This window comes from Coregonus lavaretus, assembly GCF_964263955.1.
Source record: "Coregonus lavaretus genome assembly, chromosome: 30".
In the NCBI taxonomy this organism is placed as follows: domain Eukaryota; kingdom Metazoa; phylum Chordata; class Actinopteri; order Salmoniformes; family Salmonidae; genus Coregonus; species Coregonus lavaretus.
The window spans coordinates 35,184,971-35,203,828 of NC_140017.1; the positions used below are offsets into that span (position 1 = coordinate 35,184,971).

The following is an 18,858-nucleotide window of genomic DNA, read 5'->3' on the forward strand; positions in this document are numbered from 1 at the left end:
TATTTTGAAATACCGACGGTATAATTTTCAATAGTTTGGGGCGTCTCTAAAGCTATGCGCCACTGCTTGTAACTATACAGTGAGGGAAAAAAGTATTTGATCCCCTGCTGATTTTGTACATTTGCCTACTGACAAAGACATGATCAGTCTATAATTTTTATGGTAGGTATATTTGAACAGTGAGAGACAGAATAACAACAACAAAAATCCAGAAAAAACACATGTCAAAAAATGTTATGAATTGATTTGCATTTTAAATGAGGGAAAAAAGTATTTGACCCCTCTGCAAAACATGACTTAGTACTTGGTGGCAAAACCCTTGTTGGTAATCACAGAGGTCAGACGTTTCTTGTAGTTGGCCACCAGGTTTGCACACATCTCAGGAGGGTTTTGTCCCACTCCTCTTTGCAGATCTTCTCCAAGTCATTAAGGTTTTGAGCCTGACGTTTGGCGACTCGAACCTTCAGCTCCCTCCACAGATTTTCTATGGAATTAAGGTCTGGAGACAGGCTAGACCACTCCAGGACCTTAATGTGCTTCTTCTTGAGCCACTCATTTCTTGCCTTGGCCGTGTGTTTTGGGTCATTGTCATGCTGGAATACCCACCCACGACCCATTTTCAATGCCCTGGCTGAGGGAAGGAGGTTCTCACCCAAGATTTGACGGTACATGGCCCCGTCCATCGTCCCTTTGATGCAGTGAAGTTGTCCTGTCCCCTTAGCAGAAAAACACCCCCAAAGCATAATGTTTCCACCTCCATGTTTGACGGTGGGGATGGTGTTCTTGGGGTCATAGGCAGCATTCCTCCTCCTCCAAACACGGCGAGTTGAGTTGATGCCAAAGAGCTCGATTTTGGTCTCATCTGACCACAACACTTTCATCCAGTTGTCCTCTGAATCATTCAGATGTTCATTGGCAAACTTCAGACGGGCCTGTATATGTGCTTTCTTGAGCAGGGGGACCTTGCGGGCGCTGCAGGATTTCAGTCCTTCACGGCGTAGTGTGTTACCAATTGTTTTCTTGGTGACTATGGTCCCAGCTGCCTTGAGATCATTGATTCCTCACCGTTCTCATGATCATTGCAACTCCACGAGGTTAGATCTTGCATGGAGCCCCAGGCCCAGGGAGATTGACAGTTATTTTGTGTTTCTTCCATTTGGAATAATCGCACCAATTGTTGTCACCAAGCTGCTTGGCGATGGTCTTGTAGCCCATTCCAGCCTTGTGTAGGTCTACAATCTTGTCCCTGACATCCTTGGAGAGCTCCTTGGTCTTGGCCATGGTGGAGAGTTTGGAATCTGATTGATTGATTGCTTCTGTGGACAGGTGTCTTTTATACAGGTAACAAACTGAGATTAGGAGCACTCCCTTTAAGAGTGTGCTCCTAATCTCAGCTCGTTACCTGTATAAAAGACACCTGGGAGCCAGAAATCTTTCTGATTGAGAGGGGGTCAAATACTTATTTCCCTAATTAAAATGCAAATCAATTTATAACATTTTTGACATGCGTTGTTCTGGATGCTTTAAGCGCTGCGATTAAAAATGAAGACACACAAATTACTAAAGAGCGAGACAGAGATCAATATAGCCTAACCAGAAAAAAAGAAAGGGAAAAAAAAAATGTTCTCCTCCTACCCCTGCCCGCTGCTGCTGGCCTTCGCAGATTCTGCCATTAGGCTCCTGAAGTTGCCGGTAATAGGCTACACCAGCGGTCGGCAACCTTTTCCATTTGGAGTGCCAAGTTATCCTACTATTTCTACGTTACGTGCCAGTTATGATTTTCATATGCACATTTGTGTAACAGTTTCATTTAATTTATAATAAAGTCTTCATATCTCAAAATCAATGTCATGTGGTTAATCAACATTCTATCAAAATGAAAATGATATAAATCTAAAAGTAACTATTGCCATTGCCAATATGTAAAAATAGCCTACATAAAGCCAACAAATAAAAACATTGCAGCCTGCAGGTAGAAAATATCCTGATGAAAGTAAATATTCTATAAAACACATTGGCTACGCATGGCCTGTCTGCAAGGAACTTGAAACATTGTATCAACTATTAACTTGGTCCAGCCCAAAGCTCGTGCTTGCAAACTTCTATAAAATATTCTGGACCCTCAGAGTTTCCCCCGCCATTGAGCTCCGAACAGACAGACACAGCTGTAGGCTATTTGCGCAAGGGATAAGAAGTAATTAGGTAGGCCTATTTTATGATGGTTCCACCAGATCAGAGCATGACATTTTTTTTCCCCTTTCATGTTGAGTGGTTACCGATAGAGCGAGAGCTGGAAAGATTTTTCAAATAGGCTACTTGAGGAACTATTGTCATTCTCAATGGATGTAAAAACACATTTTGTTTACTTGCTGTTTGAGGCGAACAAAACGTTTATTTGAGAAGCTCCACAGTGATGGTGAGTTAAGACAATCAGAAATAGTATCAGATCCACAAATGGGCACATTTATAGGAATACAGGTAGCCTAGTCCTACCTGACAGGCGCGCTCCAAAAGACAATTAATAAATTGACAACTCGTAAATGGAATGAAATAAAACAAAACTTTGTGTAGACTAAGTTGTGCGCTCTGCAAACAACGTGTCCACTCCTACAATGACAACGGTGAGACTGTAATAACAATAATAATATATTGAATAGAATAAATTAACAGAAATTACTGCAGCCAAACAAACATTGTAGATGAGAAGTTATGGTAATTAACGGTAAAGTACTACAGGTGTGCCATCCCCGCGGCCTTCGCAATGGATTAGTCCACTCAGACAGGCGTGAATCAGACACTTGTCTCGTGTGACATAAATTATTTGTATATATTTGCCACTGCTCAACTAAAAACAAATCTTGGTCGCCCAACAGCCTATCGACCAAACAATCGACCAGTCGACTAAATGGGGTCAGCCCTAGTCTAGTGACTATCAGCTTGTAACACACTCCAGCGTATGGGTAGGCTAACAGCCAAATTGATGTCCACCATGAAAACATCCCAAGCCATTTGTTCAAATCCACTCTGTGGCCTAGGAGCTTTGCTGCGCACAGCAGAAACCCACAAGGGTGCTAAATGTAGCTGAGCATTAACTAAACCTAGCAAGAGGCTATTTATAGCCAGGCTGTGTTCAGCTGTATGGTTACAGCGGAGGATTGAAGGCTGGTCGGGGGGGGGGGGGTTGTAGGAGTCTGCTTTCTTTTCAACAGTGCAACCTGAGTGTTGTCTCAGAATGACAAGGGTGCTGTGTTATGTCATCAATTAAAGAGCAACACGTGTGTAGGGAAGTAGAGTTCTAGTGAGGGAGAAGTCAAAGACCAGGGGGAACTATGAGGGCAAAACATCCAAATCTAACCTAACGTTATGTTCCTTTACTTACTATGGAAGACAGCCTATTACATTAAGTGAAGTGCCCTTTAATATAGGCCACATTGAAAACACTATAAATAAGATTTTTTATATGAATAAAGACTTGAAGTGCAAAGAAATCTGCATTTTGACATTACATTTACATTTACATTTGAGTCATTTAGCAGACGCTCTTTTCCAGAGCGACTTACAGGAGAAATTAGGGTTAAGTGCCTTGCTCAAGGGCACATCGACAGATTTTTCACCTAGTCGGCTCGGGGATTAGAACCAGCGACCTTTCGGTTACTGGCACAACGCTCTTAACCACTAAGCTACCTGCCGCCCCATGTCCCTCGTCATGTTTTTCCGACTTTCCTGGGTAGACTTTTACTCACTTAACCCCAACATTTTTTCAAGTTTTCACCATCATTGTAAAGCCCTAGTTATGTTCTTGCTTTGATAGTCATTTCTGAAGAGTATTATTTATTTCATATGAATAGTGATTATTTTTACTTCTGTCCATCATTCTAAGGTCAATTCTGTTACATCAACTGAACTCATGTTTTATTTAAGATAATTTTTTTTTTTTTTTTTTAGAAACATTGAAAATATAATAGTCAAATCATAGCGTAAAAGTAGGTGGGCTGGTTCTACTCTGTTGTAAATTATCTGGTGTGTTGTTGTGGAAAACTGATCATGTGGAGCAGAACACATTAACCCTGTTACTCACAGGTAGGCTAGAAATGTTTAAACAATTTTAATTTTTTTTGTGAAGCTTGCATTTAATTGCCCTTCCCTGTTGCACACAACAAGCTTCCATTCCCCATATCACAAGTGGATTTATGGCTAATTTAAGATGAAAACCTCAACCCTGTTACTTTAAATGGCACATTATTGGCATGTAATAGTCTTTTTTTTACCGCTTGAGATGAGAAAACATGTTTATGAAGTGTGCTCTTTATGACAGAATGTTATATATTTTTATTTTACCAAGTTACACTACCCAAAATGTACTCTATTCATGGAACGACCCGCCTATCTTAGCCTACATTATTACATGTCAGCATAATAGCAAGTACATACATTTACATTTACATTTTAGTCATTTAGCAGACGCTCTTATCCAGAGCGACTTACATATATATTTTTTTTATACTGGCCCCCTGTGGGAATCGAACCCACAACCCTGGCGTTGCAAACGCCATGCTCTATCAACTGAGCTACATCCCTGCCGGCCATTCCCTCCCCTACCCTGGACGACGCTGGGCCAATTGTGCGCCGCCCATGAGTCTCCCGGTCGCGGCCGGCTGCGACAGAGCCTGGATTCGAACCAGGATCTCTAGTGACACAGTTAGCACTGCGATGCAGTGCCTTAGACCACTGCGCCACTCAGGAGACTGAGGTCTGGACTTAGAGGTCTGGACTTAGTAAGAAGTGTGTTCACTTTCACCTCAAGAATTCCAGCTATGCAGCCATTACAATTCAGTTGTTAGAAAAATAAAAGTTGTATGAATGGTGTCACATGCCGGGAGTATCTCTGGCTGTAGTCACGGTTCTGTGTCTGTGCCTGCCTGGCCTGCAGTCTTACCCTTTCTCCTGGGGGATTAGAAACCCTCTGCAGCAGCAGATCACAGATAAGGCCTCACTTCAACTCAGAGGAAAACCTAGTTTGGCCTGAGCTGCAGTCTGCAGACATTCTGGGCTGTGTGCAGGATGGTGACCAAGGCTGCCTCTAAGCCACAGAGATTTGCAGTGTAGCCAAGTGTCATTTCTGAACGCTTCAATGTTCAAAGCTACGTTTACAATCTCAAAGAATGTACCTTCTATCTCTTTGCAATGTAGTCTACATGATGAAACAGCAGGGTAAAAATACAGGCAAAATGGCTGAAAGGCATCATAGCAAACAGTCCCTAAAAGGGAAAAAGCTGACCAGATAGATCAAAGCTAATACTTTTGCTTGTACAACTGTGTTGGTTATCCTGCCCAGAAACCTGACCAAAACACAAATGAAATAGACTCAATCATGGACACTCTTACTGAAATTTGTGGCTGCTTCTCGTGATGTATTGTTGTCTTTACCTTCTTGCCTTTGAGCTGTTGTCTGTGCCCAATAATGTTTGTACCATGTTTTGTGCTGCTACCATGTTGTTGTCATGTCGTGTTGCTACCATGCTATGTTGTCATGTGTTGCTGCCATGCTATGTTGTCGTCTTAAGTCTCTCTTTACATTTTTTACATTTACATTTTAGTCATTTAGCAGACGCTCTTATCCAGAGCGACTTACAGTTAGTGAATACATATCTTTTTCTTTATACTGGCCCCCCGTGGGAATCGAACCCACAACCCTGACGTTGCAAACGCCATGCTCTATCAACTGAGCTACATCCCTGCCGGCCATTCCCTCCCCTACCCTGGACGACGCTGGGCCAATTGTGCGCCGCCCATGAGTCTCCCGGTCGCGGCCGGCTGCGACAGAGCCTGGATTCGAACCAGGATCTCTAGTGGCACAGTTAGCACTGCGATGCAGTGCCTTAGACCACTGCGCCACTCAGGAGTACGTAGTGTTGTGGTGTCTCTCTTTATGTAGTGTTGTGTTGTCTCTCTTTATGTAGTGTAGTCTCTCTTTATGTAGTGTTGTGGTGTCTCTTTATGTAGTGTTGTGGTGTCTCTCTTTATGTAGTGTTGTGTTGTCTCTCTTTATGTAGTGTTGTGGTGTCTCTCTTTTCGTGATGTGTGTTTTGTCCTATATTTTCATTTTTAATCTCAGCCCCCGTCCCCGCAGGAGGCCTTTTGCCATTTGGTAGGCCGTCATTGTAAATAAGAATTTGTTCTTAACTAACTTGCCTAATTAAATAAAAGTTAAATAAAAAAATTAACATAAAATAGGGCATGGCCTACATTAGTGCGATGTGGTCAGTTTTCACACTAAGAAATGTGATATCAGGTATCTTCCTGTGTGATGCAATCTATCATGCGGAAGCACACAACAGCAAGTGTGCATACTTCCTACTTGCTCTCCCATTTGCTGCACAAGGTTAGCTCGTAGTATTACAATACTAGGCATTGGGCAAGCCCAGTAAGTCTCTTTCCCCAATTGGCCCATGCAGAGTGCAACTTATAGCACAGCACAGGGCAGGCAGGAGCTTCTCTGGCATGGAATCCTGCTGCAGCTTTATTTATGACAAAGACTTTGAACAAAATAGGCAAATTAAGGTAGCAAGTGGTGTACAGAAAATGGCAAAGAGGCCAGAAAAGTGAAGATCTGGAATTACATTATATCAAACAGCCAAGCTGTTGACAACAGCATAGGGGCAAATGATTACATTTCTTTGGATCCACAAAAGTCACCATACCCTGACCTGTCAAGAGCTGGAACAATCCAATCACAGAGGCTGTGACAGCTGGCCAATGTGGAATCGATTCTATAATATCCAGGCATATCAACAACAGCCACAGCTGACACCCTGTGAGGATGATGGCACATCCTCACCTAAAGACTCATCCATTCCCCATTGTGCGTGTGACTGTGTTAATGTTTATTTGTTAAAGGGCCCTGTTTTTCAGTCTTTTTTCACATCCTTCCAGTCAAACGTGTAGTCTGCTACAGTTAAGTGTGTAATTATATATATATGTGAGGAATGTGTGTGTGTTGAGTCAGGATTGGCTAATGAGATAAGTGTAGCCCCTTCCACCAATTTGAGTTGATTGAATACAGGCATATATGTGTTTGTGGGAGAGAGGCAGTGTGAGTAGTTCGAAAACAAGGACAGAGGAGAGAGGCAGTGTGAGTAGTCGATAACAAGGACAGAGGAGAGAGGCAGTGTGAGTAGTCGAAAACAAGGACAGAGGAGAGAGGCAGTGTGAGTAGTCGATAACAAGGACAGAGGAGAGAGGCAGTGTGAGTAGTCGATAACAAGGACAGAGGAGAGAGGCAGTGTGAGTAGTCGATAACAAGGACAGAGGAGAGAGGCAGTGTGAGTAGTCGATAACAAGGACAGAGGAGAGAGGCAGTGTGAGTAGTTCGAAAACAAGGACAGAGGAGAGAGGCAGTGTGAGTAGTTCGAAAACAAGGACAGAGGAGAGAGGCAGTGTGAGTAGTCGAAAACAAGGACAGAGGAGAGAGGCAGTGTGAGTAGTCGATAACAAGGACAGAGGAAGTGTGGGTAGTCGAAAACAAGGACAGAGGAGAGCATTTTATGCTCTTACCTTTTTTAACTTGTTATCCTTGTTTTAGCTCATATGCTGATTTTAACTGTTGTTGTATTCATCTATTTATTCAATAAATTGTCAATTTGAGTAAAACTGTTCCTGACTTCAAGAAGCCTTTGTGTGCATGAGGTAACGGACAAATTCGTTACACACCCTCCCACTCTACTGGGAACTCTAACAAGAAAATAAAAATTATTAACAGTGCAAGTAGGCTACAACAAGCTGCTAATCCATCAACTGACAATTCTGTCAGGTTTTCCATAGCCGCTTGTTAAGACATGCTAACATTCTCTGACTGTAAAGCCTTCTCTCCAACGCACACATACTGGCAGCAGCATATGCCACTGCACTGCAGCAGAAAGTGGGGTGGAGCATTTTCTGATCAAAAACAGTATTTCCTCTGCCATAACTAGGCTATACAGCTGCAATGGAAGGCACCAAATCTCAAACTCCAGCCATAGTGGCAGTTTGACTCTAAAGTCACACCCCTATCCGTTCACATCTCAACGAGGATGCAATGCGTAGCTTATGTGAGCAATCTTGTGCCAGCATACAGCCTTTAGCAAACATAGTAGTCTAAGCTAACAGGCCTACTACTTTTAGACAATAACAATGCATCTCAAAATGAAAGCCTCCTGGCTAATATGGCTCCAGACAACTGAATGACAAATCCATTCCAGGTCGATCTGTTCTTTAAATTCAGCAATCTAACAGCATAAATCTTTCTGGGGGCTCTAAATCAACCCACACAAGTCAGTGTGCTGAACACAGCTAGCCTACTAGATAAAGGTTAAGTCTACAACCCAATAATGTAAAGGTTAAGTCTACAACCCAAGAATGTGGTGGTGGTTAAAAGGTAACTTTTTGGGCATTTGAAAATACCAGTGGGTCTATGTTCCAGAACTGCAGCCCAGTGCTTCTTCAGCAAACACCGCCACGATGAAAAAATAGAATGAAGTTTATCACCTGCAGCTCTCACACACACACCCTCTTTCTCATTTGGTTTGCAAAGTTACTGGGGCTAGAGATTTAGATATTTACATACTAGACTACCTTTTCAAAAGCTTTAAGTTATGTAACCCTCTCTGTGTGTGTGCCAGTAGAAGACTCAACACGCACTTGCCCTCTGGACCATTCCACTTCACTGCCGGTGTAATTACTGTTTCCCATCCTGACTTCAGTATGCCCAACCAGGCTTACCGTAGCAGGCTGTAGTCTGTAGTAGTCAACCCTCTCCAGGCACCGAGCCTCTTCATCACAAAAGCGCCACGAGCTAGTAACTGTTGCTGAGCACAGGCACTAGCCTATACATTATGTACGTGGTTAGCCAGGCCACAGTCACTGAATGTCTCACCACCAACAGGTTCAACAAACCACTACAACCGTCTTTAATGTTTTACCACAAATACAATCTTTATTGGAGATGGGTCACTGTGACAGCCAAACATGTATCACTCCATGACTGGGCCCCTGTCCAATTCAGCGAAAGCCTTTACGCGGTCTGGCCTCAATGCATGACGTCAAATCAAAAGACCTCACAAGTAGAGGCACAATTACTGTAAGTGGTATAGAATAGGCTAACTTACAAAAGTCAGGGCCGAGAGTGGTCTTCAAAGCTATTGTTATTCATTTCTAAATGTCTAAACTGTTCAGGAATAGGCCTACATTAGTTAAGGGCCCCTTGGACAGGAAGCATGGCACTACATGATCAATTACAAATGCCACAAGTTCAACATCAACACTGTTCATGTGTAATCATAAGAGCCCTGTATAAACAGTGATGATACAATTATGGGCAGGCACTTAATTTGCCCTAAGCTGTATAAATATGACATGACGATGCATGATCTATACCCACCAAAAAGGGAACGCCAGAGGAGACTGGTTAGGACATTCCCATAATTGTCCATTCCCAATCAATCAACACAGCTAACATTTCCATAAATCCAGGGTCTGATCCGGTGTAAAACTAACAATGGATAGGTTAGCTCTAGCCTACTACTGTAGCTGACATGAGGCTTAGGCACCTATATGATGTTCCTTACATTCTGCTAAGTCCCCAAAATTCTCAGTTTAAACAAAACCTATGACAATCATTTCACACATTCCATTTTGTTCTTACAAAGAATGATGTGGCAAAACAAGTGACGATAAGTGAAAAACTTTTTGACTGACTTGTCAATAGGTAAGGGAAAAAAAACTCAATACCAAGATGCACTTCTCCCTGACTTGACTGTGTGCCATGATCACCCGAGGACAGAGCTTAATGGAGAATGCATACCCTAACTATTCTCAGCATGGCTGCATTTAGAGCCGGCACAATTTCTAAATACAGAAATGGTAGAGGAGGTTCTAGTACACTGACAATGCAACAAAAGTCTACAATGTGACCAATTTTGATCACATGGTGTATGGAGTATTCGATGAATACACATGCTGGCATATGGGCTGAATGATTGCGTGTGTGTCATAATGTTCAGAACTTTCTGAATGATATTTACATACCTGACACACCATTATCAATAGGATGGTGGTCTGAGCTGGCTTGGACCGTCCAACTTTCCCTCAGGAGGCATAAGCATACAATCCACAAGGTCAACGATGTGCTGAAATCCATAATGGAGGTTTGCTAGGAAGAGGGTGGAGAGGAAATGTTTGAGTGACATTTTCGCATGAATGTAGCTAGAACGTAAGCTACTAGCCTAGTTATTTAACTATTACAACTTCAGATTTCAAACCAACAATGACAAATTTCAACCCAGTGACTTGGAAATGACACTGCATGATTATTACAATCTAAAAGGTCTTAAGTATCAAATTAGATCACATCAGAGCTTTCCAAAGCCAACTATCATCAGACAAGTAAGGTTGGTAGCCCATATCTGGGACCTCTAGCTTGGCTAGTTACTTAGTATAGAAGTCACATAGGGTCTTAGGCAGATAATACAGGCTCTCACAAAATCAGTGGTTGGCTCATGCTAAACCTTACTATAACCATAATACTACTAGCAAACTATTTCACCATGTTTATCTATTTTATATTACATTACAAGCCAATATTAGCTGGATATGGATAACAATCAATCACAGCTAACGTTAGCAGTCAATAGCTAAATAAATGTCTGGCTAACCAACGTTATCAAAATAAAAGTGACAGGCCGGCCTGAATAGCTATCATAATCAAGTCAGTCGTTTCATGATTTTCTAGGTAGCCATTAAATGTATAGTAGTTAGTTACCTTTCAATACTTTTGCATTGGATGCTTTTCTTATTACAACTCTAGTGGTTACCGTAGACTCAAAGGCAAGTCATCAATCGTAGGTCCAAACTCCAAAGAGAAATCCCTCTGTACTCCATGGATAAAGAGCTAAGTTAGCTGGCTAGCTAGCTAGTTGTCTGTCAAATCTGCATGACAGATGCTTTCCCGCTCTGTTTACCCAGCTAACGTTAGCTAGCCAGCCAGCAATCCGCAGACAATCCAATGCAATGGCCGAAGTGGTCGTCTAACTGACAAACATACACTGGGATAAAGCCAACTAGCTAACGTTATGGTCCGGGCCGCTTCTTCAGGTAGCTCAACACGACACCAGCACAGCAGCCTTCAGACCATTGTCAGCAGCTAGGAAGATGGCTACACCGATAATAATCGCACACGAGCTAGCTACAATGACAGAACTCGAGAAACCTAGCAAACCTGTCCTTTTACGTCAACTTACTGGATAAAATACACTCGAGAAAGAAAAAAGTATTTATGATAGATTCAAACACAGAGCGGTGGTAATGCACTAGCTACATGTCCACTACAGCTGGTTTCGCCACACACAAAATATTCAACTCCTGGCTTTGCCGCTGACTCGTGTGAATCCAGCAATATTAACGTATCACTTCCTGTCAAGTTTTTTTTTTTAAGAATCCTTCAAAATAAGAGTACAGCTCTGTAAACGGTGTAAATGAATTATGAATGTAAAAATATTATGTTACAGTTATTACATATTTAAGCAAAAAGGCCCGTCGTGCCTAAGAACAGCCCTTAGCCGTGGTATATTGGCCATATATCACAAACCCCCGAGGTGCCTTATTTCTATTATAAACTGGTTACCAACATAATTAGAGCAGTAAAAATAAATATTTTGTAAAGCCGTAGTATACAGTCTGATATACCATGGCTGTCAGACAATCAGCATTCATGGCTCGAACCACCCAGTTTATAAATATATATACTATATATATTCAGTGGTGTAAAGTACTTAAGTAAAAATATTTTAAAGTACTACTAAAGGAAAATTTTTTTTGGGGGGGGGGGGGGGGGGGGGGAGGTCTGTGCTTTACTTTACTAGTTATATTTTTGACAACTTTTACTTTTACTCCACTAACTTCCTAAAGAAAATAAAGTACTTTTTATTCCTTACATTTTTCCCTGACACCCAAAAGTACTCGTTACATTTTGAATGCTTAGCAGAATTGTCTAATTCACGCACTTATCAAGAGAACATCCCTGGTCATCCCTACTGCCTCTGGTCTGGCAGACTCACTAAAAACAAATGCTTTGTTTGTAAATTATGTCTGACTGTAGAAGTGTGCCGCTGGCTATCTGTACATTTAAGAAACAAGAAAATTGTGCTGTCTGGGTTGCTTAATATAAAGAATTTTAAATGATTTATACTTTTACTTTTACTTTTGATACTTAAGTATATTTTAGCGATTACATTTACATTTGATACTTAAGTATATTTAAAACCAAATACTTTTAGACTTTTGCTCAAGTAGAATTTTACTGGGTGACTTTCACATTTACTTGAGTCATTTTATTTTAAGGTATTTTTACTTTTACTCAAGTATGACAATTGGGTACTTTTTCCACCACTGTATATATTTTATCTAAGATAAATCAATTCGACCATTTGTAAGCTACGTTTGTACCAAAATCAACGCGTGACTTTTATTTTTCTTAAGGAAATCGCCTAGGTCACAGCCTTATTGTTGCTAGCTGCTGCTGATGTTGGCTTCACACACAGATCAAGTTCGTGTGTTCGAGGCATAGAGATAGATAGAGGACTCTAGTGCCCAAAAGCCGCTTTAGCATGGGCAGAGCCATTGAGGACTTTCACCATTTTGAAGTAGTCAACTGGGTGGGACTTCGTATGGCTTAAGGAATGATCACATAATTCCATCCAGGTCACCAGGTAGGATCAGCCAATTAATTATACTTGTAAGGAAACATTCCATAACTGCAGGTGGCAGTAAATCACCAAATTTGGCTTTATACCTGTTCAAACAACACACTATAGGTGGCAGTCTGCACCCTTTCAGTTTGTTTGCCAACTCATAAAAGTACACTGAACAAAAATATAAACTCAACATGTAAAGTGTTGGTCCCATGTTTCATGAGCTGAAATAAAAGATCCCACAAAATTTCTGTACGCAAAAAAAGCTTATTTCTCTCTAATTTTGTGCACAAATGTGTTTATTTCCCTGTTAGTGAGCATTTCTCCTTTACCAAGATAATCCATCCACCTGACAGGTGTGGCATATTAAGAAGCTAATTAAACAGCATGATCATTACACAGGTACACCTTGTGCTGGGGAAAATAAAAGGACACTCTAAAATGTGACACTCTACATCCGGCTTCTTCACCTGTGGGATCATCTGAGACCAGCCACCTGGACAACTGATGAAATTGTGGGATTCCACAACCAAAGAAGAGCACACTGTCAGAAACCATTTCAGGGAAGCTCAAGTGCGTGCTCGTCGTCCTCCCAGGGTCTTGACCTGACTGCAGTTTAGCGTCGTAACCGACTTCAGTGGGCAAATGCTCATCTTCAATGGCCACTGGCACGCTGGAGAAGTGTGCTCCTCATGGATGAATCACCGTTTCAACTGTACCTGGCAGATGGTAGACAGCTTGTATGGTGTTGTTTGGGTGAGCAGTTTGCTGATGTCAACGCTGTGAACAGAGTGCCCCATGGTGGCGTTAGGGTTACGGTATGGGCAGGCATAAGCTACGGACAACAAACACAACATTTTATTGATGGTAATTTGAATGCACAGACATACCGTGACGAGATCCTGAGGCCCCTTGTCGTGCCATTCATCCGCTGCCATCACCTCATGTTTGAGCATTATAATGCACAGCCCCATGTCGCAAGGATCTGTACACAATTCCTGGAAGCTGAAAATGTCCCAGTTCTTCCATGGCCTCCATACTCACTAGACATGTCACACATTGAGCATGTTTGGGATGATCTGGATCATTGTGTACGACAGCGTGTTCAAGTTCCCGCCATTATCCAGCAACTTCACACAGCCATTGAAGAGGAGTGGGACAACATTCCACAGGCCACAATCAACAGCCTGATCAAGAAGGAGATGTGTTGTGCTGCATGAGGCAAATGGTGGTCACACTAGATACTGACTGGTTTTCTGATCCCACGCCCCTACCTTTTTTTAAAGGTATCTGTGACCAACAGATGCATATCTGTATTCCCAGTCCTGTGAAATCCATAGATTAGGGCCTAATGAATTTATTTCAATTGACTGATTTCCTTATATGAACTGTAACTCAGTAACATTTTTGTTTAAATTGTTTATATTTATATTGTATATTTTTGTTCAGTGTAGTTAAAGATGAAAATGGACTACTTCAAAATGGAGATTGCCTCAAAAACTGTGCTGCCTGTGCTCTCACAATTGGACAGATACAATGATGCAGTGTCTATCTAAGTCTATGTAGGCTATTACAACAAAGGAACAGCGGAGCTCATCGACTCCACACAACTAAGCTCAAGTATGCCACCTTGAGGTTGTAGGCTACACAACGCTAGAAATAAAAGAAGAGGGGAGGCATGATTTTATGGGGAGACATACCATAAGAAAGGGGGGGGGGGGGGGGGGCATCTTCTGATGGAACTGATGCCCCCCATCAGAACAGATCTGAGCCTCAATGGTATAGCCAGTAGGCCTTATCATGATACATCCCAACATCTTATAATAAATGTGTATGATACACCTTGATCTGATAATATACTGTATCATAAGCTAATGATAAATCCTCAAGTCTCAGTTTAAAGGCCCAATGCAGCCTTTTTATATCAATATCAAATCATTTCTGGGTAACAGTTAAGTACCTTACTGTAATAGTTTTCCATTAAAATGGACAAAACTAGCTTTTTAGCAATAAAATATTTCTCAAGCAAGAATTTTCCTAGGACTGTCTGTGAGTGGTCTGAGTGGGGAGGGGGAAACTGAAAAGTAGCTATTATTGTCAGAGATGTTTGGAACTGTTTTTGTTATTGGTCTATAAACCGATTTACTGCCTGGTGATGTCTCCAGTCAAGCCAAAACTCCCACCCATACAAACCTACTGATTAGAAGGTCCTGTATAGATTGTATTTTCAACCAGCAACTATCAGGAATAACACTGATCAATTTTTTTTCACACTTTTACAGTGTCAGTTTCGTCAGCTGTTGTACAATATGATACAGAACACAGGAACAAATTAATGTTGTCTGCACTGAGCCTCTAACAACTATGTGGTTATTTCAAATAAGTTAATTCATTGGGTAACAATTGTATGTAAAAATGCTGTTTAATATTCTACCACAACGTCAAACAATAGCTCAGGCTGTCGTGGTGGGGAGAAAATAAACTTCCTCACAGTGCTATTACTTCACGAGCGGCTTCCTCTTCAGCGAACACACACACTTCCTCCACACAGCAACACTTTGCTTGACTCTTTGACGCTCTCGGACAGATTGTAAGCTATATGTTCATACAAACCCTGCCATTGAAGATAGTATGTTTGGTGAGTCTGACTTGTTTTTAACCTTTGCGTGTTTTTTTGTAAAATTGTTGTAATTACGTACTACTACTGTATAATAGACATGTAGGCTGAGAACACATAATCTTACGGAAGCACTTGAGTGAAGCACCATAAGGCGAGGTAGCCTACTGCCGTTATAATTTTGGTAGGCGCTATTCTATATCAAAACTCTATAGGCCTACGTAACGGCAAACAATGTTAAAATCTACAATTGCAATTCTTATTTGTGACAGTTATTTTGTGTTTAATTTAGCCCAATCGAAGTTATAACTTGCTCTACTGACTATAGTCATTTCTATAAAATGATGATGATGATGGTGAAACACTTTTACTGTAATTTATGTTGAAATATTTTCTAATTTCAGGGGTACTATTAGGCCCTATTTACACATAGCCCTTTTCTTAATTGTAGCCTAATAATCTAGGTGAATTAAATTAGAAAAGTACACGATCAGAATGCTATGGCCTTGTTGATGGCCTACAATGTGAAATTCACCTATCATAGATATTCAGTGGATAGGCCAAAGGTATGTGGCTGTGGTGATAGGCATACAAAGGTTTATTGGATGAACTATCCCCAGTCAGTGTGCAGAGCAGTACATTTCAGTGCTCCCAGTCTCGATCCCTATAGACTGGGTTGAGCTATCTTCACATTTTCTCCAACATTGTCTGAGAGCAGTGGGAAGAGTCAATTTTTTCTCTCTCTCTCACAATGAATTACAATAACTGCATGTATTTCATACTCTCCAGTCTCCACCCGTATTTTGTAGTTGCAGTGTTCTCACTTGAATTCATGGGGAACACAGGCCTTGTGTACTGTAACTATAAATGAAGTAGGCACACAGATAAACGTAATGTTCATGTTGAAATGAAAGCCAAGAGATATGCAAAGATGGATATAAATAGACTGTACTGTGTAAATGAGGGTGTGAGAGTAATGTTCATATCTGATAATGTGTGAGAGCAATTTAAACCACAAACCTCACTTTTCAACAGTTAAAATTAGTTGGGGCCAAGCCAGTGTCTCTCTTTTGGTGTAAAGTGCATCTGAATGTTTTAGCATAAAGTGCATTTCTCCCTGTGTTTCTCATGTCCAGGTGTCTGAGACAGTGAAGGTGATAGAATGCAGAGCATCAAGTGTGTGGTGGTAGGAGACGGTGCAGTGGGGAAGACCTGCCTCCTCATCTCCTACACCACCAACGCCTTCCCCAAGGAGTACATTCCCACTGTGTTTGACAACTACAGCGCCCAAGTGACTGTGGACAGCAGGACTATTAGCCTCAACCTGTGGGACACAGCAGGCCAGGAGGAGTACGACCGTCTGCGCACCCTCTCCTACCCCCAGACCAACGTGTTCGTCATCTGCTTCTCCATCGCCAGCCCCCCCTCCTTTGAGAACGTCAAGCACAAGTGGCACCCAGAGGTCACCCACCACTGTCCCAATACGCCCATTCTGCTGGTGGGCACCAAGAAGGACCTGCGTAATGACCCAGAGGTGTTGAAGAAGCTTAAGGATCAGAACCAGACGACCATCACCCAACAGCAAGGCAGCGCCCTGGCCAGGCAGATCCAAGCCATCAAGTACCTCGAATGCTCTGCCCTCAACCAAGATGGAATCAAAGAGGTGTTCGCTGAGGGTGTGCGAGCTTTTCTCAACCCGCAACCTGTCGCCACTAGGAAACCCTGTGTGCTGCTGTAAAGGCGGTAGAGATACTATCGTACAGTGAGGGAAAAAATTATTTTATCCCCTGCTGATTTTGTACGTTTGCCCACTGACAAAGACATGATCAGTCTATAATTTTAATGGTAGGTATATTTGAACAGTGAGAGACAGAATAACAACAACAAAAAATACAGAAAAAACGCATGTCAAAAATGTTATGAATTGATTTGCATTTTAATGAGGGAAATAAGTATTTGACCCCTCTGCAAAACATGACTTAGTACTTGGTGGCAAAACCCTTGTTGGTAATCACAGAGGTCAGACGTTTCTTGTAGTTGGCCACCAGGTTTGCACACATCTCAGGAGGGATTTTGTTCCACCCCTCTTTGCAGATCTTCTCCAAGTCATTAAGGTTTCGAGCCTGACGTTTGGCAACTCGAATCTTGAGCTCCCTCCACAGATTTTCTATGGGATTAAGGTCTGGAGACTGGCTAGGCCACTCCAGGACCTTAATGTGCTTCTTCTTGAGCCACTCCTTTGTTGCCTTGGCCGTGTGTTTTGGGTCATTGTCATGCTGGAATACCCATCCACGACCCATTTTCAATGCCCTGGCTGAGGGAAGGAGGTTCTCACCCAAGATTTGACGATACATGGCCCCGTCCATCGTCCCTTTGATGCGGTGAAGTTGTCCTGTCCCCTTAGCAGAAAAACACCCCCAAAGCATAACGTTTCCACCTCCATGTTTGACGGTGAGGATGGTGGTCTTGGGGTCATAGGCAGCATTCCTCCACCTCCAAACACGGCGAGTTGAGTTGATGCCAAAGAGCTCGATTTTGGTCTCATCTGACCACAACACTTTCACCCAGTTCTCCTCTGAATCATTCAGATGTTCATTGGCAAACTTCAGACGGCCCTGTATATGTGCTTTCTTGAGCAGGGGGACCTTGCGGGCGCTGCAGGATTTCAGTCCTTCGCGGCGTAGTGTGTTACCAATTGTTTTCTTGGTGACTATGGTCCCAGCTGCCTTGAGATCATTGACAAGATCCTCCCGTGTAGTTCTGGGCTGATTCCTCACCGTTCTCATGATCATTGCAACTCCACGAGGTGAGATCTTGCATGGAGCCCCAGGCCGAGGGAGATTGACAGTTCTTTTGTGTTTCTTCCATTTGCGAATAATCGCACCAACTGTTGTCACCTTCTCACCAAACTGCTTGGCGATGGTCTTGTAGCCCATTCCAGCCTTGTGTAGGTCTACAATCTTGGCTCTGACATCCTTGGAGAGCTCTTTGGTCTTGGCCATGGTGGAGAGTTCAGAATCTGATTGATTGATTGCTTCTGTGGACAGGTGTCTTTTATACAGGTAACAAACTGAGATTAGGAGCACTCCCTTTAAGAGTGTGCTCCTAATCTCAGCTCGTTACCTGTATAAAAGACACCTGGGAGCTAGAAATCTTTCTGATTGAGAGGGGGTCAAATACTTATTTCCCTCATTAAAATGCAAATCAATTTATAACATTTCTGACATGCGTTTTTCTGGATTTCATTGTTATTCTGTCTCTCACTGTTCAAATAAACCTACCATTAAAATTATAGACTGATCATTTCTTTGTTAGTGGGCAAACTTACAAAATCAGCAGGGGATCAAATACTTTTTTCCCTGTAGATGCAAATCAAATAGAACAATATTAATTAATTTAATGTGTGTAAAACATTGGAGTTGATTTTATTGTGAAATATGTTTTTGTTGTACTGCCAAGAGCAAACACTGCCAAATCAAGACTTCCTTGAGAGAAGGGGATCATTGAGGCAGAGGCATT

General features: G+C 42.0%; 2 protein-coding genes across 4 annotated transcripts in view; one reads left to right on the forward strand and one right to left on the reverse strand.

The window, feature by feature from the left end:
* The window catches only part of LOC311105391 (stromal interaction molecule 1-like), a 42,855-nt gene extending 31,438 nt beyond the window's left edge, over positions 1-11,417 (reverse strand). For all 3 annotated transcript variants that reach the window (XM_084147534.1, XM_084147536.1, XM_084147535.1), the window contains exons 1-2: positions 10,796-11,417; positions 10,063-10,186 (exon numbers count right to left, since the gene is read on the reverse strand). In XM_084147534.1, coding sequence (XP_084003660.1) covers positions 10,063-10,174 — 112 coding nt within the window. In that variant the 5' untranslated portion in view covers positions 10,175-10,186; positions 10,796-11,417. The remainder of the gene's footprint in view (positions 1-10,062; positions 10,187-10,795) is intronic.
* Positions 11,418-15,272: 3,855 nt separating this feature from the next.
* On the forward strand, positions 15,273-17,201 carry LOC311105503 (rho-related GTP-binding protein RhoG-like). Its single transcript, XM_084147674.1, has 2 exons — positions 15,273-15,360; positions 16,476-17,201. Exon 2 carries the CDS (start codon positions 16,502-16,504, stop codon positions 17,075-17,077), a length of 576 nt encoding a protein of 191 aa, XP_084003800.1. The 5' UTR covers positions 15,273-15,360; positions 16,476-16,501; the 3' UTR covers positions 17,078-17,201.
* The last annotated feature ends 1,657 nt before the right edge of the window (positions 17,202-18,858 follow it).